The following is a 25725-nucleotide window of genomic DNA, read 5'->3' as shown; positions in this document are numbered from 1 at the left end:
ACCAAAAGCTGCCCAGGGACAAGGCCACCCCGGCACAGAGCCCATCCACCTCGGAGAAGGTAGGCTTTCGTAAGCGGAGATTGAAGTCTACAAAGTCATCATTGTTGTTAGTTGTGAAGTTGTGTCTGACCCACTGCCACCCCCATGAACGATATTCCTCCAGGCCTTCCTGTCCTCTGCCCTCACCCAGAGTCCATTTAAGGTTCATGCCGACTGCTATTCTACTCTATTCTTAACACATCTAAACAAAAATACCCAAAAAAAAAGAAAAAAAGAAAAGAAGAAGAAGAAGAAAAGACCAAAAAAAAGGAAAAAGACATGCTATCAATCTTGACAGCTCACTCTTTTCCTCTTGGTTTATCTTATGGTGCTAGATATCCATGGCTCACATTCGGTTTTTGTATAAGATCTCTCTCTTAAACTCCATTCATGTTTTCCTCTTTTAAAAAACTTTGTTAATATCATCTTACTTCTTTTAATTATCCTCCTTCTTTTTTCAAACCCTTATTTGTTTACTTTCTTAACCATACAATTCTATGTCCACAAATTTACCTTCACTACATGCAACTTTCTTTTATTTCTTCTTTGCTAACCTATCATCAAAGAAACATTTCAGTTACGCAGCCAAAGAAATTTTGGAGAAAGCCTATGGAGAACGGAAGGCTTCCAGGTGGCCCCAATTGGCACACGTCCCTTCGAGGTCCCTATCTTACTTCCCGGATCCTCCGAGAATTGGTTGTCCTCACAAAGTGATAACTGAGCATAATATGGGCTGATTTCAACACAGGAACACCAGAACAACAAGCGGATGTTCAACAGGGCAAGGGTGAGGGCCTGTCTTGGGGGAGGGAAGGACCTGTGTAGGATTGGGGGGAAATGGTTTGACAGCATCTCAAAACCCTAGCAGGCCACCAGTGAGGAACAAAAGAACTGGAGAATAACAAAGTAATAGAACAACAATAACAGAATAAGAAAATAAAAGAATAGCAACAGACCAACATTAACAAAATAACAATAACAGGATAGAATAGAATAACTGAATAAGAAAATAACAGAATAGCAACAGAATAAAAGATTAGCAAAATAACAGAATAACAATAACAAAATAGAATACAATAACCGAATAACAACAGAATAGCAAAATAACAGAATAACCATAAGAGAATAAGAGAATAACAATAACAGAATAACAGAATAACAATCAGAATAGAATACAATAACCGAATAACAACAGAATAGTAAATAACAGAATAACAATAACAAAATAACTGAATAACAATAACAATAGACTACAATAACCAAATAACAAAAAATAACAATCAAAATAGAATACAATAACCAAATACCAACAGAGTAATGAATAACAGAATAACAATAACAAAATAACAAAATATCATAATTGAATAATGATAACAAAACAACAAAATAATAGAATAACAGAATAACAGAATAATAGAATAATAATAACAGAATAATAAATTACAGAATAGCAGAATAAAATACGATACCTCGTCTTACAAACCGCTCTTCATACAAACTTTTCATGATATGAACCCAGTGCTTAAGATTTTTTTGCCTCTTCTCCCAAACTCTTTTCACCTTACGAACCTGAGCCGCCACCTTCTGTTGCCAGCCGAAGTGCTGGGATTTCCCTGAGGCTCCCCTTGCTGGGGTTCAAAGCAGCGCCGACAAAAATGAAGGAAACAAACAAACAAACAAACAAGCAAGCAAGCAAGCCTTACTTGCTTAGCTTACATAAACCAGCATTTGAACACACACTTCAGTATAGTTACAAAGACAAAATAGAAATAGCTGAAAGAGAGAGAATCATGCTTCTGGCTCCTAGTGTTTCTAGCACTAACTCTTAAAGCAACAGTGTTCTAATACATGTAAGCATACATTGTTGGTTTAGTTTATATATTGCCAAACCCAACTAGTTATGTACATAGCACTAACACCTTCCCTCACCCGGGAATGACTTTCTTCTCTCCCGCAGGAAATAACAGTGGAGAGACCTCTCTTGGGGCAGAGGAACCCACCCATCTGGGGCTGAGGCTGCCCCCGGAACCGTCGCCAACTGAGACTACCCCATGGTGGGATGGTGCTGTCGCCAGGCTGGTGGCCCTGCAGAAGGAGCAGGTGGAGGAGCTGAGATGGACCATTGAGAAGCTGGCCCAAATCACCAGCAGGAGGGTGAGAGAGAGAGATGTTTCATCCACCAGGTTGCAACGCCTTGGTCTCTTCAGCCTTGAAAGACAGCAACTTAACCGAAGTGTATAAAATCATGCATAGGATATAAAAGGTGGATAGAGAAAAATCATTTTCTCTATCACACAATACTAGGATGAGGGGGCCCTCCCTAAAGCTCATAGGGAAGAAAGCGAGGACAAAGCAAGGGAAATATTTCTTCACCCAGAGGGTCCTTGGGGGTCAAGGGAAAGAGAGGGTTTTGCCTTCTCTTTCTGCTCAAGATCCCCATGTACAATTGGTGGGACACTGTGGGACACAGAATGCTGGACTCAATGGGCTGTGGCCTGTTTCAGCAGGGCTCTTCTTAGATTCTTACGTTCACAGCTTTCCACAGTCAAGATTGTGGGAACTGGGCATGGATAGCCTAGAGAAAAGGAGGGCCAGAGGGGACATGATAGCTGTATATAGGTATATGAGGGGTTGCCACAAAGAGGAGGGGGCCACTCTATTCTCCAGGGCACCAGAGGGCCGGACGAGGAACAACGGCTGGAAGCTGACCAAGGAGAGATTCAACCTAGAAGTAAGGAAGAACTTCCTGACGGTCAGAGCGATCAACCAGTGGAACAACCTGCCTGCGGAGGTTGTGAACTCCCCAACTCTGGACACTTTCAAGAGGAGATTGGTCACTGCCACTTGGCTGGGGTGCTTTAGGATTCCTGCTCAGGCAGGGGGTTGGACTTGATGACCTGCAGGGTCCCTTTCAGCTCTAACAATGAATGAATGAATGAATGAATGAATGAATGAATGAATGAATGAATGAATGAATGAATAAATAAATAAATATTATAAGGAGCCCGTCCAAGAAATCTACTGAGATGACTTTAGCTGCAGAGACTAAAGATTGTATTTCTAGATGTATGAGCAGAGTAATCCTTGTTTACCAAAATTGTGCATTCACAGAAATGTTTAGACTGAGATTCGTTGTAAATAATAACTAATAAGTAAGTCATACACAAATGTCAGAATAACAATCCAAATATTACCAAGTACAGTCTTTCTTACCAGTTGTTTTTGTCATGCTCAGGAAACAAAGATACCAAGCCTAAACACATTTTAGCTGGTGTGCATAGCTACAATACAGAGAGATTGCAGAGCAAACCTAACAGTGAGTAGCCATTGACAGTGAGTAGCCAGACAAAGAGAAAAAGAGAGGGTGACTCAGAGAAATAAGCTATAAACTCTAGCTCCCTCTTGTGGCAGTCTGCAACATCTGCAGTCAATATATTGCCAACCCAACAGTTATGGACAGAATCCTAATAGTTTTCATCCCATAAAGTTTTGGAGATCAGGTGCCTCTTCCCCAAAGCCAAGACTAATCGTCCAGTTAGTTGCAAAACATAATAACGGCAGGATGCAAATAAATAAATATGTAACCATAAGTGGCCTCTGCCCTACGGGTGTCTCTTGATGGAGTGTCTATAATGCTCTCTGAGATGGGGGGAGGGGGGTTCTTGAAGTTGCCGGCAGGACAAGACAAGACAAGATGTGTCATGTCCCAAGCAGTGGTGGGTTTTTCTTGCCTTCCTTACTAGTTTGGAAGTGTGTGCATCGCGTCAGAAGTGCGCACTTAGCACATGCATTACCTCTGGGAACTGATACTCTGTGTATGCACAGAAGCCTTTGTGCATTCACAGAGGGTTATTTGCCAGATGCTTTCAAGCAGCGGCAACCGTGGAACTGGTTTGGGGGCATGGCAAGCCAACCATCACTACCAGTTTGGCCAAGGGGGCCAAATTTCCACCACCGGTTCGCACAAACCGGTCCAAACCGACTTGCGATTCTAAAATTATAAAACAATTCAAACACTTTGTTAGGACTCTCTCCATAACTGTTGGATTGGCAATATATTGACTGCATGTCTCGCAGACTGCCACAAGGGGGAGCTAGAATTTATAGCTTATTCATATGAGTCACTCTCTCTGTTTCTCTTTGTCTGGCTACTCACTTTTAATGGCTACTCACTATTACGTTTGCTCTGCATTTTCTCTGCAATCTCTGTGTATTGTAGTTATATATTACAGCTAAAATGTGTTCAGGCTTAATATCTTTGCTGATTATGACAGAGACAACTGGTAAGAAAGACTTTGTACTTGGTAATATTTGGATTGTTATTCTGACTTATTATGTGTGTGACTTTAGACTGTTTATATGAAGATGTTATTTCTCGAAGTAAACTTTAATTCAAGCTAGTATATCAGTGTGTGGCTGAGTAGTTTATTTATTTATTTATTTATTCATTCATTCATTCATTCATTTATTTATTAGATTTGTATGCCGCCCCTCTCCATAGATAGTTATTCACAACTAATCTCAATCTAAACGTTTCTGTGTGTGCACAACCTTGGTAAACAAGGATTACTCTGCCCATACATTAATACACTTTTGTAAAAGTGTAATAAAAACAATAAGAACATCCCAAAAAATAAGTAGATTTATAAAACTCCATGTGTTTCTTTTTCAGGACGCTTTGGTGATGGACCGAAAGCCCTTTTCTCCTCAGATGGAGCCCCCAGACAACAGGGCCTTCTCCATGAAATCCATGCTGCAAAGAGAGTTTTCAGAGAGTGCTCAAGAAGTGAACAAGAGTTGGGTCAAGAAGCATTTCTGGACCACTTTGCAAAGTTTTCCAGTCCATGAGAAAGTGGAGTCACAATTGGAAGGTCCAGGACACTCTTCACGCAGCAGGTTAGAAGAACCAGGTCTTCAAAGGACAAATGCCAGAGGAGAAGACCTCAGGCTCCAAGACACTGTACGGATGGATGCTAATGTCCTCCAGGCTGAAAGACAACCACAGGAGTCACATTGGCTTCAGGGATCACCATCATCATGTCATGTTCCGCAGGGTTTCCAAGAAGATACAAATGTGAAAGATTTGCAGTCTGGAGGTCCCCAGGAAAAGAAGCATGTAGAAACCCCATCTAGGAAGGCAGAAGGTGATCAGAAGCTGGTTGGTCCTGGACTTCTTGAGTTGTCCCAAAAGCAAAATGAATACCAGAAAGATCCAGAAGTTCTCGGTCTCCCAAAGGAGGTATCTCATGAACCTCAAAATATTCCAGAGCTCTCTGATGAGAAGGAATCTGAAGTTACCAGTAAAGGAGAAGTTGATGGTCTTCAGACCACATCTAAACAACAGGAGAGTCTTGAATGTTCAGGAACTTTACAGAGGATGGAAGAGATTTCTCAACCTTGGGAACCTTGCGGACACCAAGGACCGAAAGATCTAGAGATCTCCCAGGCTTTAGTAACTCCTGACATGGGCCAAACTCTTCCTGAGAAAAAGGAGTGCGATACTCAAGAAGAAAGTTCTCAAGAAGATCCATTCCATGGACTGAATGTAAATAACTTGCATCCTAGGAGACTAAAGAGGTCAAAGTCTTTGGGGTGCTTAGAGGTTGTAACACCATGGAGCCTGCTGTTCCAAGGATCAAAAGACACAGAAACTTCTCTCCAATTATTATCAGAGAATCTGCAGACACATCCTTCCCAGAAAACACAGATGGCAAATGTACATTCCCAACCAAGCCCAAATAGACTCCAGGCTATTCTACAGAGCAAAACAGAAGCCGTTCAAACAGATACTGAGATGATAACTCACATTTCTCTCCAAGGGAAGCAAGAACCTGAGAAAGAATTGGACTCACGAGATGGTGGGAGTGAGAAAACATTCCACACTCAAAGCACACAAACACCTCAGGCCCAGGATTGGGAGGGATTTGACTTTTTCAGACATCTCCAGGAAGGATCACCATCAGTTCTTCACATTGCAGAAATGAAGGGACCTTCAAAAGACATTTGTCGTCCGGATCCGAAGGTCCTAGAATTAGCTCGTTGTCAAGGGCCTCCTCTCAAGAAATCCAACTCACCTGAACCTCGAGAGCTATTGCAGACAAGGGCCAGTGAATCAGATGTTTCTGCAGAGATCCTACTGGAAAATAAACACCATCAACTTCAGGAATGGGAAAAGGTGAAAAGTCATAACATTTCAGAAAGAGGATCTTTGAAGTTACCTGATTCGGTAGAGGTTCTCCAGCACCTAGGCATTCCAACATGCAAAGAAGAAGAAGTCGAGATATCAGGACCATTACTTGAAATGTCCAAGGCACCTATGCTAAAGAAGTTGGATTTTCAGAAGCAAGGAGCTCCATTGAAGGAGATACCATCATCCCACCCTCCAGCACAGAACCTGATGGACACAGATTCTCTTCCCTCTCAGAAGCTTCCAACTGATCTCAGCAGATCACAAGGTGCTAAAAAGGAACCAGGGTTCCAAATCGATTTGGCAAGGAAAGGAGAGTCTCCAAACTTGGACACGAGATCAAGATTGCAAGCTGCAAGTCAATCACAGGAGCTTCGTATCTCAGGAGCGACAGAAGGAATTGGTGGAGAAAGGCTCCACTCCCAGAAAGCTCAGATGGATTGTCCATCTCTTACCTTGAGAGAATCACTGAAACAACAGATCCAGAAGTTGGTTTCATGTAGGCAAGAAGATCTTCCTGTGTCTCAGGATTTCAGAAGTTCTGAAAGTCCACCTCTTTTGTGGAGCTTCTTGTGGCAGAAGGCAAAGTCATTTGAACAAGTGAAACCATGTCTTCTTCTAGGCCCACAACTAGGACAAGCTACTATCCAGAGAATGGCCAAGAAGGACATGCCTGTCCTTCAACTTCCCCAGGAAACAAAGGGAGCATTGATAGTTCAACGAGAAGAAGGATCACTGGTGGAAATAGAACACCAAAAATTCCAGAAGTCCAACATCCTTTATCTCCAGAATTTGAAGCAATGGGAAGGAACACCACAGTCCCAAGCAGAAAAGGTTGTCTTAGCAGAGAAATGCGTACAAACTGACCTTCTGGGATTTCACCATCAAGGAGAGACAACACCAGAGGCACTTCTAGAAATAGCAGCAGAACAAGTAAACCTTGGAGAGAAACGCCCAGGAGAAACAGGGGAGCTGGAGAATCGTTCGTCCTGTGAACCTCCAAGGGGAGGGCTTCAAAAGCTTCCACCAGAAGATATCACACAGAGGGAGCTAGAATTGCTGGAGCATTCAGGATCCTTCCGACAGGAAGATATTCTGGGGGAAGTCCAGATTCAAGGAAATCAGTGGCAAAAAGAGGTATGTGTCCAGCAACTCCAGGAATACAGAAGTCTAGATTCGCCTCCTCTTCTGTGGGGGTTCATGGGACAGAAATCAAAGTCTTTTGAGTTGAGGACATCGTCTGCCATAGAAGCTCCTGAAGTGAAGGTGTCACCGATGGCTCCATTGTGGAGAAGAGCCGACATGGAGTTCGAATCTTCTATTCTTCAAAAATGGGAAGGTCTTGATGTTGCTTCTTCTCAAGACCTCAACAAGGAAGTTGAGTCTCCTCCAGATAAGTCCAAGATGGGACTCTTTCAGAGTGGGGGTATCCTACCTACTGATCCTCAACAGTCACAGTCCCCCAAAGTAAATAATTCAGAAATCCTTCAATTTCAAGAAGCTGGGCCCAGGACGAGTATCTCTCCTTCCTTGAGTGAAAGAGAAGTCTTAATGGGCCAAACAATAAGACAGACGGAATTGTCTCAAACCTGGATAACCTCACAAGAAAAGCCAAAACCTTCCGAAATGCCGCAACAAGTTGTGGAACTGATAAAGGATTCAGAAATGGAATTGGAAGATCAACAGGGCTCTGTGACTTGCAAAATGAAGTTTTTGGAAACACTTCTTCATCCTGAGGAAAGTAGAAGCTTTGGACCTTCTCCTTTGTTGGGGAGAGTCTTAGAAATAAAGTCAAAATCATTTGAGTTAATCAAGTCACAGGGTTTTCAGGGGAGCTCCTCAGAGGCCGCCTTGCCAAGTTCTCAGCAGGATCCCCAGGCTTCCCATGTAGAGGAGAGCTCAAATTTAGAGGTGATCCCACTATCAGAAAAGCTACAGATGAAACCAGAATCCCAAAGAACCCAGAGGCATGAAGTTCCACAGGTGTATTACCCAACAGATCTGGGGGAGCAGGTGGTCACTCAATTCCAGTCCGTTTATACCCAGACTCTGGATTCCATTTCAATGCAGCATCTTCTGGAGAACTCAAAGGTCGTTCAGATCCTGGAGCTTCAAGAACTGAAAGATCTAGACATTCCACAAGGTCAGAGTGATGAAATTCTAGAAGAACCAGAGAAACTAGAACACATGAGATCACATGGAGAGAATATAAGTGCCTTAACATCTCCGCTAGCTTCAGAAAGAAAAACAGAATATCTTCAGCATGCAAAATGCGGTAGTCCGGAGACCTCTCCTCTTCTTTGGTGGGTTTGGGAGTTAGCTCACCATGGAATACTATATAACATTTCTCCTCAACCTCAGGAGCTTGGTTCTTACAGTCCAGGGACACAACGACAAGAAGGGCTCCAGAGTGAGTCAGCAGCACAACATCCAAGGAGTCAAACTGTATCTTCTGCTAAGAAATTGCAGAAAGTAGTAGAGGCTCCTCAACCGCAGAAGGAATCCTTCCAAGTCGAAGGAAGTGTGACAGCAGGTGATCATCTTCAGTCCCAGGAATGTATAGGTCTAGAACCTTCCCACCCCCTTGAAATTGTTCCTCAAGTAGAGACCACCAGCCCTGGGCTTTCAGTCTCAGAAGCATTTCAGTATCTGGCCCAGGAGAAAGCAAAATCATGTCAAGGTCCCGAGGGAAGTCCTCCAGACCTTGAGATCTATCTGCTGAAGGATAGAGAACCGGTGTCAGTTGAAGAATCTTTAGAAGGAGATGTTGAGAGTAGAGAGGGATTCTTGGTGACACAACAGACACTTACTCCCATGAAGCCCAAGGATTTGGGACAGGAAGAGATATCCAAGCTCTGCGAGTCATCTAAAGTGATTCATTCGCATGACCATCAAACTCTGGATATGCTTGGGAAGGTGAATTCTCTAGATCCCTCACCTTCACCCACACAACTCCAGAGGTTGAAAGCAGACACAGAACAATGTGGGCTTCTCAATGGATCCCAGGTTCTTCACCCAAAGGAACCAGTCCATGATGAGACATGGGAGGAAGTCAAGCAGGAAGACTTACCAATTCTTGACCCTTCTGAAGAGCAGAGTAAGATCGAAGTAGACTTACCTTTGGAAAAACCATTGGGGAAATCCAAGTCCTTTGACTTAGGGGAGCTTCAAATTTTGAAAGCCCAGGAACCACCGAAGAAAGGCTCTTTTCAAACTCAAACAACCGAAGCCTTGAAGATTCAGGAACACCTTCCAAAGAAAGACAAGGAAAAGATAGATTCACAGTCTCCATCTCAAGAAAAGAATCTACAACTACTGCAGTCTCATGAATCGGCTTCTAAAAACCCTTCCATTCTCCAGAATTCATCGACGCAAACATCAGAACTTCTTGAGATGGACTCATGTTCCTTGCAGAGCCCGGAACTCAGAGAAATAATTCAGCTCCAGAGCTCCAAACCCCAAAGTACCACAACCTCCAAGATGCTTTGCTTACAGGGACACCATGAAGCAGAGAATTGTGAACCTGGCATAGAAGATAGTCACCCTGAAATGCAAGGAAACCTGCAAAGATCTCCTCAGACCTTGCTTGCCCAAGATATCTCCTATCCTTTGCCAGATACATTCAGGAAATCAAAATCTTTGGAATTTCCCAAAGCAAATATTGTCCTGCTTCATGCGTTGAAAAAACCAGACATTTCCCGATCTCAAGAAAACATGAAGGAACCTCCTCAGATCTTTGATGATCAAATGTCATCACAGGGGATTAATATGTCTTTGCAGGAGAATAAGAGCAGATGCCCTACGCAAAAGGAACTGAAGGACTCACAATCTCAGGAAGAACTTGGCCAAAATAAGCCAGCTACCTTAAATCCTCAAGATGACCAGGCCCAGCAGTTCCAAAGACAGGAAATAATTGAAGTTGTCCAGTCACCAGGAATTCCTCAGGAAGATGTTTCTCTGCAAAGTAATCCAGAGTATTTTGGAAGCAGAGATTTAAACCCTCCAGATGTTCTTCAACCAGAAAAACACTCAGCGACACCAGAAACTCTTGAATTTGGGGAACATGTGAAACCCGTCACACCGTTGTCCTTAGGGTCTGCAGAGAAAGGAACTCTATCAATCTGGTGGCCCCTGGGAAAATCTAAGTCTCTTGACTTTAGAGAATATCAAATGCCCTGTCTAAAGTCACTTTTGGGAGAGTTGGATTATTCTAAACCCCAGAAGATGCCTTCAGCCAATCTGTCTCAACCACAAAGAAGTCTCCAAGATGAACAATGGAAATGCAAGACTCCAATGATCTACTCCGAAACCCAACCCATTGAGGACCTTATTTCAAAAGATGAGATTGGCCAACGGGAAGAAAATAGTTGTGCTGACCAGAAAACAGAGCACATGGAGCAGGAAGCTCAAAAGTTCCAAGAACTGCTGAAGCACGAGAGAGAAATCACAACTTCTGACAAAATCGAGGATATCCAGATGTTCTGTTCCAAAGAATACAAGGAAGCTCCTCAACTTCTGGCTAATTCCCAGAGTTTGAAGGAGCCTCTTTCTATCGATCAGTGCATGCCGATAGAATCCGAATCTCAAAGACCTAGAAAACCACTGGATCTTGATCACCAGGGAGAAAGAAATCTACAAAGTCCTCCTCTTCTCAAGAACCCACTGAGAAAATCCAAGGAATTTGGATACGAGGAACAAACAAGCAGAGTCGATCCTCAAATCCAGGATGTCCAGGGGAAAGAAGAACCTGGAGAATGGCACAGGTTGTATGTCGAGAGGCAGTTGCTGCTGCAGAGATTTGAGGTACCAACGCCACAAATAATCCAGGAGATAAGTAACCCTGAAGTTCTTCAACATCAGGAGATAGCAAATGTTGAAAGCATTGGGCAATCTACAGGACAGCCCAGCTGCCCAAGAGAAGTTCACGAAATAGAGATGGAGTCCATAAAATCCAAGATATCTCTACATGCAAACCAGGAACCTCCTCAGGAACAAGAAGATACAGTAGTTCCACAGCACAGTATACCTCACGTTGTTCTACCTTGTGACAGTCCACAGTTGGGTCTTAAATTTCTTCAGGAACTAGGAAGGTTGCATAATGAATTAAGTACCCTCAGTCCATTGCAGGAAGTAAAGGATGGGAAGGCCATTTGCCCCCAAAGTGCTAAAGGTTCCAGTCAACCACAGCAGCAGATGCCAGCTGAACCCCAAATAAATAGAGGTTCTCAAGTTCTCAAGCACCAGAAATTGAGCTCAGCAACATCTCCACAGCCATCACCATCAACAGGGGATTTCTCTGAAGCTTCTAAGATGCAGCTTCAATCTTCCCAAAGCCAAGGACCTGACTGGATGCCAGGAATAAAAAAGGAGTCGGTGAGGAGCATGAGGTCACCAATGAAGAAGGCACCACAAATGGTCCAACACCAAGAAGACTTGTCCAAAAAACCAATTATGGTTCCTGGGATGAAAGATCGTCCTTTGCTTCAGTCACTGGAAAATGTGGAAGCAAAGATCATGGATCTTCAGGAGCCCATTAGCCTTGAAGGGAAGGTGAGAGAGAAAGAACCAATGGTCACAGAGCTACAAGAGGACCATCCCTCAATTATGCAAGAAGCTTTAATGGCAAAATCTAAATCCCTTGAACCTCAGTCATTATTGAGGACTCAGAAGTTCCAACATGAGAAAACAAAAACGATAGAAGGTTTCTTACCTTCCTTGGATAAAGAGGTGGCCACTAAAAGTAGTAGATCTATATCTCAAGGACCATTAAACATCCAAGCAGAAGCCATTTCTTCCCAAAGCCAGGAATTTGTCACAAAACAGAAAAACCAGAGCATTCTTTTAGCTCAGAAAGAGAAGGCCCAGCAAGTAGACCAACATTATCAGGAGAAGTATGTGAGGTTAAAGCTCCAAGAACGAAGGAAGCTAAAATCATGGAAGGACCAAAAACTGGGGTCTCTTCAGCTTCAACGGATGAAGGAGAACCAAGCTTTTCAGGAATGGAGAAAGGCAAGGACTCTTGGGGCTGAAGGAACTCAACCAAGGGATCGCTCAACCCATGAGAAGGGCCTGTTGAACCTGGCAGAACGTGAGCCTGAAGATGACAGCAGAAGACTGCAGAGATTCTGGGAGCAGAAGACCACAGAAACCACAGCTATGACTTTGCTCTCTCCCACCAGCCATGGAAAGCCCAGTGAGACGATGTGGGAGCCCAGCTCGCTCAACGTGGACATTTTCATCGAGACCTCTTTCGATGCGGACCAGCCTTCTTCGTCATCTTCGGTAAGAAGATCTATCATTTAGCCGTCATGCACTAAACTGGGATTCAGGTGGAGATACGAGGGTTATCCAGAAAGTAAGATTACAAGGCCTGTAGCTCTTATGGGGAATGTTCACGGGGGAAGTTGGTATCGTGTAGCAGGAAGCCAGCAGAAGAGAACGAGCAGTGCCAGTGGTCAGGAGATCATCAACTGGCGTTGGTGGGGAAGGTCAGAGAGGAGCATCCTCTTTCCATTTCCCTCCAAGCGCAAAGTGTGCACTGTAATGCACTATTTGAATGCAAAGGGCAGGAACACTGCTGTGATGGGTGCTCAAGATGCTTACGGAAGCACACAAAATCAACAGTCAGGGCTGTCCGAGAATTTCTTGACCATTTCGAGATTGAAGGCGAGGCTTTTCTCAACTGTAGAGTGACAGGAGATGAAACTTGGGTTTATCACCACACTCCAGAGAGCAAACGTCAATCAAGGCAGTGACATCACACCCATTCTCCTTCAGCCAAAAAATTCAAAACTCAGCGATCGGCGAGAAAAATCTTGGGCCCCCATTGCAGCAGCGTTCCTGCCCTTCGCATTCAGGGAGCGCATGACAGCGCACACCGCTGGGAAACGGAATGAGGTTGCTCATCGCTAACCTTCCCCACAATGCCAGTTCATGATCTACTGACCCCTGGCACTGCTCATTCTCTTCCCTGGCTTCCCGCTACACGATAGTCATACCAACTACCCCCGCGAACATTCCCTGCGAGAGCTACGGGCCTTGTAACCTCACTTTCCACATAACCCTCAAACCTTCCACTGTGTCCACCCAATGACCAGACTGACTTTGAGGGTTCCTGCCTACTTAGTTTTTCTTCTTCTTCTTCTTTTCTTCTTCTTCTCCTTCTTCCTCTTCCCCTTCTCCTTCCTCTCCCTCCCCTCCTCCTCCTCTTCTTCCTCTTCTTCTTCTTCTTCTTCTCAGGAGGACAATGTCCGCATCAGAGTCACCTGTCCTGGGGACTCTCCATCCTTGGAGAAGTCAACGGATCAACCCTGGCCAAGTGAACCCAACCCAAAGGCCATCGGCGGCTTTCATGGGGAAGGAATGGAAGGACAGGTGAGCTACCAAGTTCTTGGGCTCTCATTCATTGGGGCTGCCAATATTTTCCAGAATTTCAGCTGCCTGGTTCAATGAAGGGGTTGGGAAGGACAGGTCCAACATCACTGGGTAGCCCTTGAGTTACAAACAATTCATTTAGTGACCATTCAAAGTTACGACAACACTGAAAAAAATAAATGATATGTCCATTTTTCACAGGTCCATGGGGAAACCAGATTCACTTAATGACCGTGTCACTTGCTTAACAAACACAGTTATTCACTTAACAATGAAAGGAAAATGGAGCGAACTTAAGAAATTGTTATTTCTTAGCACCAAGCCCCCAATAATCAGATGAACACCAATTGTATAACTAATAAAAGGATCTAATATTTACAAAAGTCTCAGTCTTTTAAAAGTCTTTTCCAAAGGAGAACCAAATTCAGCAAAGTCTTATCAGCTAGACCGAGTCCTAGAGAGGAGATAAACACAATAATAATTACCAGGTGAAGCAAGAGTTCAAAGGCCTAGATATCAGAAGTTAACTGATATGCCGAAGCTCATTAGCAAAGCCAAGAATGTGCTCTTTTGAAACACAAGCCGAATTCAAGAGACGACGCAAGATGTTTCCAAAATGAATTGTGTTATTCTCTACAAAGAGGTGTGCTTCACACTTAAATAGTGTGAGGGCGTGACCCAATAACCAGGAGTGCTACTCAGGCGTAAATCTCCTCCTAGAAACCCACTCATGTCTCTTAGATGCCCTGCGCACTCTAGCATCCAGAAGAGGCTCCTTCATCTTCAATCTCAGGTGTCAAACACAGGACGCCTATACCTTGTCTCCCCTGTCTCTGCGTCCTCGACTAATCTCACCGGGTGCCAGAGAACCACAACACAAGTGTTTCACTTAAAATTTTAAATAATTTTTTTAAAAAATTTCCTTCCTTCACGGCATAGATTTTGTGCTGAATTGCGGTCATAACTCAGGGACATTTGAACATACTCACTTGAATGGTGTGAATCTCCTGGTTTCTTGGGCACTTGACACAGAACCTCCTTTTCATACGCTGCTATTAGCATCAAGTGCAGTGATTCAATTAACAACGGAGACAAGGAAGGCCGTAAAATGGGGCAAAAAATCACTTCACATATGTCCCATCTGTTCTTTGTTCCTAAAATTATTCCTCAAAGAAGCCCGTCTTTCCTCTGCTGCTGTCAGCATCATTATTCAGTCCTTTTTGGTCTCACCTGCCTCCTCCTGACCTACCTTTCCTTCCCCCACCAGCCTCCGCTGCCCCCTCGCCCGCCCACTCGGGAAAAGGCCAACATCTGGCTCTCCCCCCAGGACAAACGGGACATGCTGCAGCGACTGGCGGAGTCACAGGCCGAGGGCGAACGTCGCCGTTGGCGGGATAAGGAGCGCCAAGCTCTACGGGTGAGCATCGTCTGGTCATCATCTTTTGGCTGTGGCGAGGGGGGCGTTTGCCCAGGTTCGCCTGGTGCACCAGTTGCGGCCCTATTTGGACAGGGAGTCATTGCTTGCAGTCGCTCATGCCCTCATCACCTCGAGGTTCGACTACTGCAACGCTCTCTATGTGGGGCTACCTTTGAAAAGTGTTCGGAAACTTCAGATCATGCAGAATGCGGCCGCGAGAGCCATCATGGAGCTTCCTAGATTCGCCCACGTTTCTACAACACTCCGTGGCCTGCACTGGCTGCCAATCGGTTTCCGGTCACAATTCAAAGTGTTGGTAATGACCTTTAAAGCCCTTCATTGCATTGGACCAGAATACCTCCAGAACCGCCTTCTACCACATGAATACCAGCGGCCGATAAGGTCCCACAGAATTGGCCTTCTCCGGGTCCCATTGACCAAACAATGTCGTTTGGTGGGCCCCAGGGGAAGAGCCTTCTCTGTGGCGGCCCCGGCCCTCTGGAATCAACTCCCCCTGGAGATTAGAATGGCCCCCACCCTCCTTGTCTTTCGCAAGTTACTCAAGACCCACCTATATCGCCAGGCATGGGGGAATTAAGACATCTCCCCCAGGCTTTCTTATATTTTATGTTTGGTATGTATGTGTTGTATGGTTTTTAAATTGTTGGGGTTTTGTAATGTAATTTTATTATTAGATTTGTTCCATTGTTATACTGTTTTTATTGTTGTTGTGAGTCTTCGGAGAGGGGCGGCATACAAATCTCAGACCCAGGAGAAGCGGCCCCCCCTCTTTGCCGGGAACTGGGGTATTTCCCGTTGACCCATTTGACAGAATCCGAGAGCTGGAAGGGGCCGTGGAGGTCTTCTAGTCCAACCCCTTGTCCAAGACAAGTGGTCTTTAAAGCCTCCAATACTGGAGTAATGAACAAGATTTTATTATTATTATTTATTAGATTTGTATGTCGCCCCTCTCTGAAGACTCGGAGCGGCTCACAACAGCAATAAAAAATGTGACAAATCCAATACTTAAAAACAGCATCTAAAAACCCATATCAATAAAAACCATACAATTCAATCCTACCATACATAAGTAAATCCCATTAGCCTGGGTGAAGATTTCAAATTTCGCCATGTAGGCGTCCCAAGACGACTTCTCGGGGTCGAAGTAGTCGGGAGCCCGGCCGATCTGGAGATGATTCATGCTTGACTCGTGGATTCTTCGTTCTCTCGTCGCCAGTGAAATGAATGAGACTCAGACAAGAAGTACAAGATGGTTCCGTTTATTCAGCTCTCTCGAAGTGACTTCAGCAAGGAACGCATCTGAGCTGTCAGTGTCAAAACAGCCCTTTTTATACCTTTAAGGCTCGCGCCTAAAAGAAACGGCCGTGCGTCTTAGCCAATCAGACGCGGCCAAGGTTTATTCATAGTTTAAACAGTATTTACAAGGTATTTTCTTTTACAGAGTTTTACATTGGTTATATACAGACTTAACACTGGGGATACCTCAAGGACCCCATGCCTAGCGACATAGGTGGGTCTTCAGCACGCATGAGAGAGATTTTGGTGATACTCTTATTGTTGTTGTTTTTACTATTTCTCTATTTTACTATTGTTGTATTTATCTTACTTGTTAGCTGCTCTGAGACCTTTTCGGAATGAGTGGCATATAAATACAATAAGTAAATAAATAAATAAAATAATTGTTTGTGTGTGTTTCTGCGCATGTACAGAAGCAAAAAAATCTCTGAAATCTTGCACACACATACGCCCCCTAGCAAGACTTTGCTTCCTGCACATGCGCGGAAGTAAAATCTCATTTGGATAGGAGCATACGCATGGCCGAGACACAAAGCTTCACACGCAACTCTAATTTTACTACTGATGCAGCATCTTCATCCATACTGGTAGGAGCCCGATACTGATTACACCCCTAAAACTTGCCAAAAGCAATATGGAAAGAAAGGTCTTCCTCCCTTAAGTTCCAGGAGCGACTCTTGATAGCCAAATGTCGGAGGTCCAAGGAGGATCTTCTGAGAGATAATCCAGCAGACCGATGGCCCCGGGCATCATCAACCTCCAAAGGCCAGGTATGGTTTTTCCCATGGGATTAAATTATTGAGGTAATATAAATTGATGTTTGGGGGGGAGAAGGGAATGTTCTGATCTAGGTTTCCTGATAAATCATAAAACACAAACGGGCGTACCAAAAACCTCTTTTATTTTAACAGCTGTGAATTCTGTTCATTCCCAGCCATAATAAGTCCCAAACAATATTTAATAAATCCAACATAAGTCTTTAGGAAGAAGGCTGATAAGTACCAACCTTTATCTCTCCGGACATGCTGCCAAAGACCAATTAGCAAGGAGCTTTGCGGGAAACACGGAGTCAGAAACGAAATGCTGAGACACAAATTGAACTAAGTTGCTTCCCGCAACCAGCACATCCATTTGCTCCACTTTTACAGATGATGGGAGGGGCCAATTATCTCCAAGCCTTACTCCCGAGTAGCCCTTCTCCTCTTTAATTGTTCTTGCTTTCTGGCAGCTCTGTGCATGCGTGCATTGGAAACAGACTCCCTGTTGTGGTCTGCTTGCGTCCTGCTCAATTAGTCATGGCCCCAGAGGACTCAGAGACAGTGGAAGCACAGTACAAGCATCCTGTGCTCCTGGTACCCGAGACTGACAACGAAGAGGACATGGTGTCAGAAGGTGAAGAGCAACCAGGGCCTTCTGCACCTCCTGAGATGAGTGACTCAGGAGAAGAGGAGCAGCCTCTTTTTGATGTTAGGGTTCGCAGGGCCTTTAGGAAACAGGAGTGGTTACTCAGAAGGAGATTTACTCATGAGTAGCACTGCTAATTACTGGGCCACACCCTCAAGCTATTTAAGATGGAGTCATGCGTCACTCTGGTGCAGAGAACAACATTGTTCAATACTAGACACCTAGTTTCATTCCTGATTTTCAGCTTGTGTTTTAAAGGGACATTTTTGGCTTTCTTGATGAGCTCTCAGCTTCCAGTCAAGTTATGCAAGTCGACCACAGGAAAACCTACTTCAGTCTACTAATTAATTGCTATGTTTATCTATTTCTGGGACTCTGGCTGTTCTAGGCATGGACCTCCGGAGTGAACCCCAATTCAGAAATCACTTATTTTATGATAAAATCCCACTCTTTATTCTAAATCAGGCATACATGATAAAATGCAGGGTTTAAAAAAGCACAGAAGCAGTTATTTTTTTCTCTTTAGAGCTAGCTGTAATCTATGTCCGGGAAGAGACCCAGAAACTCAGTCTTATCTGCATTCCTGAGATAAAGCCCATTCATTTACTTATGCGTTAGCTCACCAAAAACTTTCCCTAGCACAGTGTCCAACAAAGATGGTCTTTTTGAAGCAGAAATCATGGTTTTAAAACTTCATTCAAGCACACCCCCAGTTTTATGTCTCTTCCATAGAATGGTGTTCTAGAGTCTCCATGCCTCATTTCCCACAATCCCATTCCTTTATACTGCCTGGAAGTGACATCACACCTCAAAGAGCCTAGGGCTGTAAGCTAATACCTTTTACTCTGTAGTTCAACAGCTTGCAACACTGTCTGTAGAAGGCCTGATGTTGATGAGAACTTGGGAAGGGTTATTTTCAGGAGGGAACAGATGCAGCCACAAAGCATTCTTTCGAGAGGTTCAAGGCCATCCTATGTCCACCACCTGGACGGAAGCAGAAAAAGGAGTTGCCACACTGCCACTACTTGAGTAGGCAGAATGACGGGTTTGTAGGTGAGGAGACAAGGGATGTGAACTTTCAAACTCAGATTCAGGTTCCCCAGTGTAGGTGTCAGGATGACTCCGGCAATAAATTGGAACTTTGAGGAGTACTTTGACTTGGACTCGGACTTAGCTTGGATGTTACCTGGAACCTTAACAGGAGGTCTCTTCCCTAGACCCCAACAAGGGTGGGCAGCTGGGACTAACTCTTGGATTTTTCCCTTCTGGCAGGATGAAGCTGGGCAGAAAATGGCCGTGAAGACCCATTTGGAGAAGATCAAGAGAGAACGAACTTACATCATGCAGTCCAAGAGAGAAAGGTAAGGAGCGTGTCTGGATGTGGATGTCTATCTGCATCACAGATTCTTCCATAAACCACCCCCCAATTTCATTGACTCAGTGTTGTGGTTCGCTCGCATCCTGTACAGTCATGGACTCAGAGAATGTCCTGTGTTCCTGGCTTCCCATGTTCCTGGCACTGACAGTGAAGAGGACATGGTGTCACAGTCTGGACAACAACCAGGACATTCTGCACTTCCTGTGATGAATGATTCAGGAGAAGAAGAGAAGCTTCTGCTTGATGCTAGAGTACGCAGGGCAGCAAGCAGGCATGACTCGCTCTGTAGGAGGAGGTTTACCCATGACTAGGTCTGCTGAGTTTCCCACCCAGTTGAACATACACATCCCTCGTCCCCCCACCCACAAACCTGTCATGTTGCCCACTCAGATTGTCCCAGCGTAGCCAGTCCTTCCTACACTTCCACCCAGGTGGGTGGGCATGGGATGTCCTTGAACCCCTCGCAAGAATGTTTTGTGGCTGCATCTGTTCCCTCCTGAAAATCCCCCCTCCCAACTTCCCATCAACATCAGACCTTCTTTAGATAGTGTAGCAAGCCGTTAATTTATCCCCAACTTCTGCACCGGCTTGACACCCAACTTTTTCTTTCTCTCTCTCTCCCTCCTACAGGAATACTCTGAAGTTCAAGGAGCTTCTGGACCCACTGGTGGCCCGTAGGGAGGAGAAACCCACACTTAGACGGGCAGAGGAGCATCAACAAGGAAACCTCTGTTGCTCAGGATCCCCCAAAGACCGAGTGAATTTGGAGGCTCTTTCTCACATCTGCCGTAGGGTTCCCAAAGAAGAATAAGGAGGAGGGAGGCGGAATGGTGGTGGAGGTAGAGGTGAAATGTTCAGAAATGATGCCTCGTGTTCAGAAGCTCTCTGTCTCTGGACCTGCAAGTTTATTATTTATTACAAGTTTCTTGTGTATGTAAATATAAAGTATTAACCCTTTGCTTAACCTAATTACAATGCAAATGGTTAATATGTCACACATAGCATACAGACAAAATCCTGACAAGGTACAATTGCTAAATAAACAGAGGGGTATCTAATTAGTTTTTACCTTTGACAAACAGAAGGAATTTAATTACCTTAGGTAAACGGAAGCTTAAATGGATAATTATTTCCTTAAACTAATCCAAGGAGTGGGTTGCCTTAACCAGGCACGTAGGTTTGATCCTATCATATCCCCAGAGGGCATTCCACATTCTTATAGACATGGATAGTTAACCCACATTTTGCTCTTTGCCCTAGACACACAGAGATTAGAACAAATAACCTCTAGACTTAAATAAGACAGAAGGATGAGATGCTTTATTGACATGATAGGTTTTTTCATATCGTTGGCAATAATCGACAATAACCTACAGATGATGGTGGAGGAGGAGGAAGGAGAAGAGGAGGAGGAAGCAAGGGAAAGAGGAAGAGGAGGAGGAAGAATGGGAGAAGAATAAGAGGAAACCAGAAGAGAAGGAGGAGGAAGAGAAAGAGTGGGAAAAGGAGAGAGGAAGAAAAAAGAAAAGAGAAAGAAAAGAAGACAATCTGCTTTGGTGGACAATAACAGAAAGAATAAAAGGGAGAAAGGCTGGTCACAGTTGGGTAAGAATAACCTAGTTGGATTTCTTTTTTAGGTATAGGAATACTCTGATGAAAATATAGTGGTACCTCATCTTACGAACGCCTCTTCTAATGAACTTTTCAAGATACGAACCCAGTGTTTAAGATTTTTTTGCCTCTTCTTCCGAACTATTTTCACCTTATGAACCCAAGCCGCTGCTGCTGGGATGAAGGAGTTTCTTTTCCCCCCATTTTTTGAAGAAAGAAAATGGGGGGCCGGCTTGGAGGGGGAAAGAGTTTGCATTTAAAAAAGTAGGAGAACAGCGTGCTTGCAGAGGCACTGAAAGGGTGTCTTTTGAAGAAAGAAAAGGGAGGGGCGCCCCCCTTGCCTTTCTTCCTTCCCACTCACCCTTTAGCCTAGCCTTGCTTCTTCCACCCACCCCCTTTAGCTGCCCCTCCCTGCCTTCTGTTCGCCTCCCTTCTAAAGTTTGAGATTTTCCTGAAGGATTTGCAGGCGTTATTTGCTTTTACATTGATTCCTATGGGAAACATTGTTTCGTCTTCCGAACGTTTCACCTTCCGAACCTCCTCCTGGAACCAATTAAGTTCGTATCATGAGGTACCACTGTATTTCCTTTTTCACCCTCTGCATTGTGTTCTTGTTTGCAAGATATCTTCAGCACAATGTTGTCGTCCATGAGTGACAAAAACAAAATTCATTTGTCTTTAATTCATTGTCCACTCATCCCAAACACAGCCATTTAAACCCCCCCCACCCACTCCTGGGATGTTCTCGACAGTGGTTCAACAGTTTTCCCAACAATACAAATCTTCTAAAAGAGGCTTTGAATCCATATGGAATCCTGCCAACCTCTTCCCTCCCTACCCATCCCAAAATTTTTACTTCTGGAAAACACTTGAATCACATCTGGAATGACCCCAGAAGAAACAGACTATATAGTCAAGGGTTTTTAGGAAGATCCCATAGCCAGAATGGTGCGTCTTCACAGCCACTCACTTCCATCCTCCATATTTCGTGTTAGGAATCCAAAGGGAACCTCAAGCTGACGTTCAAATTGCTTCAGATCATCTACAACCTCTTGTAGGTGATTTGATCCATGATGTGCACCATGATGTGGTTATTGCCGTCTTATTTCATAGAATTGTACAATGTGTGGACTCGGGAATTGTTGTGGCCTCTCCACGTCCTGCTCAACTGATCACGGATTCTGAGGATCGAGAGATGGATGTGGGTTGGTATCCTAGGCCAGTGTACTTGGCGCCCACGTCTGATAGTGAGGAGGTTGGAAGGGATGTGGGGTCAGAGTCTGAAAGCCAACCAGGGCCTTTGCACCTTCAGACGTGCACATGAGTGACTCAGAAGAGATAGAGCCTCTCCTTGATGCAAGAGTGCGCAGAACTATTAGCAGGCAGGAATGGCTGAACAAGAAAAGATCTATGCATGAATAGCTCTGTAGAACAATTAACCACACCTTCTGGCTATATAAGGGCAAGTCTTGTGATAGGCAAGTGCGGAAATCAACTGTATAATGTGAGTGATGGATGATCAGAGTTAGATGTGGGACTAATTAGTTTATAAGGATGAATTACCAACCGAAAAGAAGGAACGTCTTATCACCAGGCTGCCTGCCAACTCAACACGAGTCAATAAAAATGAGAGCTGTGTGGTCAAAGGAGAAATAGCGATGAGCTTGATATCTGTTCTCAGACGATAATTAGCTGGCACAGAAAAGCCACACATGGGTCTCCCAGATTCCATTTCTCCACTGCATCTGGAAGGAGAGTCCAACATGGGTATTTAACCAATCCTATTGGTAGAGACTGAGTAAAAAATTAACATAATAAATAGGCACCGCCCCAACAGTCTCCCATGAGCCTCAGTTTTAAAAACTCAGTCCAAGAGTAGAGTCATACTGAGTTTTGCTTAGAGTAAATTATTGTTTTTTACCTTGTTTAATGTGTTGTTTTTGTCTCCTCTCCAGATGGAACTGCGTTGGAGGAAGGGGTCTCTGTCCTCCGAGGACAACACCCCCACCAATCTCCTTAGGGGCTGTTTCCCTCCGCGGGATCTGCCCCCAAGAGGAGCACCTCAGCCCGGAGTCACTGGCCTCCGCGGTCAAACGAGGGCTGCGGGCCGAAGGTGGGGGGGTCCGCCCCCCCCACTGGGAGGTCCGAGGCGAAGAGGCACCCCAGGGGACTCCGCTGGGAAGAGCGGTAGCCCCATCAGCTGTGAAGCGGCGAGAGCTGAATATAGCCGCCGCCGCCACCGCCGCCGAGAGCGCCACGGAGCCTCGGAAGAGGCAGGATCCGGGAGACCCCCAGGAGGTCCGAGGGGGCCGGGGAAGCGGCGGCAGGCATGGTTTCCTCGGGCGGTGAGCGTAAGGAAGCGGGGAAAACCCGCGAAAGCGCTGGGCGCCGCCATCTTGGGTAGCCCCCAAGGGAGCGAGAAGCGCGCCGACCGGAAGGGCTTCCGGCAGCTGGAGGGCGCCAAGAGAGCTTCGGGCTCCAGAGCGCAGGCGCAGTACCAACAGGGTGGCCGGTCGCCATTTTTTCTGGAGTGACGAGGTGCTAAGGAGAGGTTTCGGGCTCGGTGATTAAAACGAAGTGCTAATAGTGAGTACAATGGAGAAACAAGCCGGGGAAAGCAAAGCTGGGTCTCCGGCGGGCCCTAAAGAGAAGGAAAAGGGGAAGACCAAAGAGAAATCCAAGGCTTCTCACTCCCCAGCCTCAGCAGCTTCACTTAAAGAGGCAGAGAAGCGCATAAAGGCGCTAGAAAAGAAGCTAGAGGCGGCCTTACAGCCTTCTCCTTCAGTGGTGCCCTTGACTCAGCGGCAGGTAACCACTCCTGACCCTATGACCCCGCAATCAGCCTATGGGCCTACAGGGGCCTTCCAGGAAGGTGATTGGTCACCAGATGGACAGTTCTTCTCTATACCTCAAGCGGCACCATCACCCTCCCCGTCTTGGACACGACCTGAGTCAGTGGGGCCAGCAAGACGAGGCGCACAACCCCCTTCAGCCACCTTCACCCCCACGGCGGCCGGATTGCGGTCCCAGCAGGGGTCTTGGCAACATGTGCCCCCAGATATGCAGGAGTTAATGGCTGAGATATACTCGCAGGGGGTGACCGCAGGGTCTAGCCAGTATGCACGCCGAGCTGCACCTCAGACAAGGAACCTTTGGCCAGCACCGCCCCCCTCGGGGCTGGGGTCCCTATCAGAGGAGCCGGTTTTTGGCGAGGACAGTGACAAGGAGTACGAGTTCTCAGAGGATGAGAACCCACCCGAGCAACAGCCTGTAGCAGGTCTTTTCAAGCCAGCACTGTTTAGGACCTTGCTTTTTAAGGCAAAACAGGTGATGAATCTTCAGGGAACCAAGACATCTGAGGAAGACACCGGAAAGACTTCAGCTTCTCTGCTTAGGGAGTCTCAACCCGAGACGGATTCTATTCCGGCTTCACACATTTTCATTGAAGGGGTCAAGAAACCGTGGCAATACCCCGCAGCGGCCCAGGGACCATCAAACCTGGAGCGCAAATTCTATACGTTTGATGAGGAGGTGGAGAAACTTTTGGAGTTCCCTCCCATCGATCAACCAGTAGTGACACTGGTTTCCAGTGCCCTAGTACCATCTGAGACGGGAGAGAGCCTAAAACCTGAGGACAGGAAGGCGGAAACTCTATTGCGAAAAACCCACCAGATGGCCGGCTGGGGGTTCAGAGCAGCGGCCGCGGCCTCCTTCTTTAACAGAGCCTCCATAATGTGGCTCCAAGAAATGCAGTCACGAATTGGACCAGAGGAGGGTAGATTACGCCAGGACTTGAGTAAGCTGCTGGCGGCAGCTGAATTTTCAGCAGATGCAACCCTCCATGCGGCTAAGTTCGCCAGCAGAGGCATGGCTACCACACTCTCTTCTCGTAGACTTCTGTGGCTACGTAATTGGCCAGCAGACTTGAAGTCAAAGTGGCGCCTCGCTTCAGCCCCATTACAGGGTTCAATGCTCTTTGGGGAAATCCTAGACAAGGTCTTAATTGAAGACAAGGACAAGAAAAAGGTCCTGCCTCGATCCAGCAGACGCCAGGATAGGAGGTTCACTCCTTACACGCGCCGCCAGAACCCTCGATGGGAGACACCTACTGGTTCAGGCCAGACACAGCGGCCCTTCAACCAGAACCAATATACACAGCAACCCTTTCGGAGCGACCGTGGATTCTCCCAGGACAGACAGAGGGGTTACCAGTCAACCAGACGGCCCTTTCGGGGGTATAATCAGAGAGGCTTCCGTCGTTCAAAGTGACTCAGCCGGGAGTCTGCCGCTGGGAGGGAAGTTACAACACTTCAGCCACTCTTGGCGGAGGACCTCCTCGGACAGGTGGGTGCTAACCACCGTGACAGACGGACTACGGTTGGAATTCATAGGTCAACCCCCTCACCGTTTTGTACACTGCCCGCTAATCCGGGACCCTCTAAAGCGACAACAGATCCACAAAGAAGTGGCTCATTTGCTAGAGATTCAAGCAATCGAGCAGGTGCCGCCACTGGAGGAAGGGAAAGGATTTTATTCCCGAATTTTCCTCGTGGCCAAAGCATCTGGAGGATACCGAATGATACTAAACCTGAAACAGCTCAATGTCTTTATAAAGTACAGGAGATTCCACATGCACTCATTACAGACCATTCTACCTTCAATCAGGACTCGAGATCTGCTAACCTCGATAGACCTGAAAGAGGCCTACCTACATGTACCGGTATACCCGGCTCATCGGAAATTCCTCAGGTTTTGTTCAGAGGGCACTCATTATCAGTACAAGGCCATGCCCTTTGGCCTATCTTCCGCCCCGCGAACCTTTACCAAGTTGCTGGACGCTTTGACGGCGCATCTGCGGTCGCACTCCATCAGACTGATGGCCTACCTGGACGACATAATTATCTTGTCCAGGTCCCCCGGTCAGGCCAGGGAGGACTTGTCCAGGACGGTGCGTACTCTAGAAGACCATGGATTCACCATCAACTTGGAAAAGAGCCA

The 25725-nt window shown here is 45.7% G+C and overlaps 1 protein-coding gene across 1 annotated transcript; it reads left to right on the top strand.

The window, feature by feature from the left end:
* On the top strand, nt 1–20171 carry LOC139169158 (uncharacterized). The gene is made up of 8 exons (XM_070754984.1): nt 1–59; nt 1997–2193; nt 4712–12508; nt 13466–13600; nt 14868–15017; nt 16997–17104; nt 19011–19099; nt 19747–20171. Exons 3-8 carry the CDS (start codon nt 4724–4726, stop codon nt 19925–19927), a joined length of 8448 nt encoding a protein of 2815 aa, XP_070611085.1. The 5' UTR covers nt 1–59; nt 1997–2193; nt 4712–4723; the 3' UTR covers nt 19928–20171.
* The last annotated feature ends 5554 nt before the right edge of the window (nt 20172–25725 follow it).

The sequence above is a fragment of the Erythrolamprus reginae genome, chromosome 6, assembly GCF_031021105.1.
Source record: "Erythrolamprus reginae isolate rEryReg1 chromosome 6, rEryReg1.hap1, whole genome shotgun sequence".
Lineage (NCBI taxonomy): Eukaryota > Metazoa > Chordata > Lepidosauria > Squamata > Dipsadidae > Erythrolamprus > Erythrolamprus reginae.
Note: the sequence above shows the minus strand (reverse complement) of the source record. Positions and strands in the feature narration are given on the sequence as shown.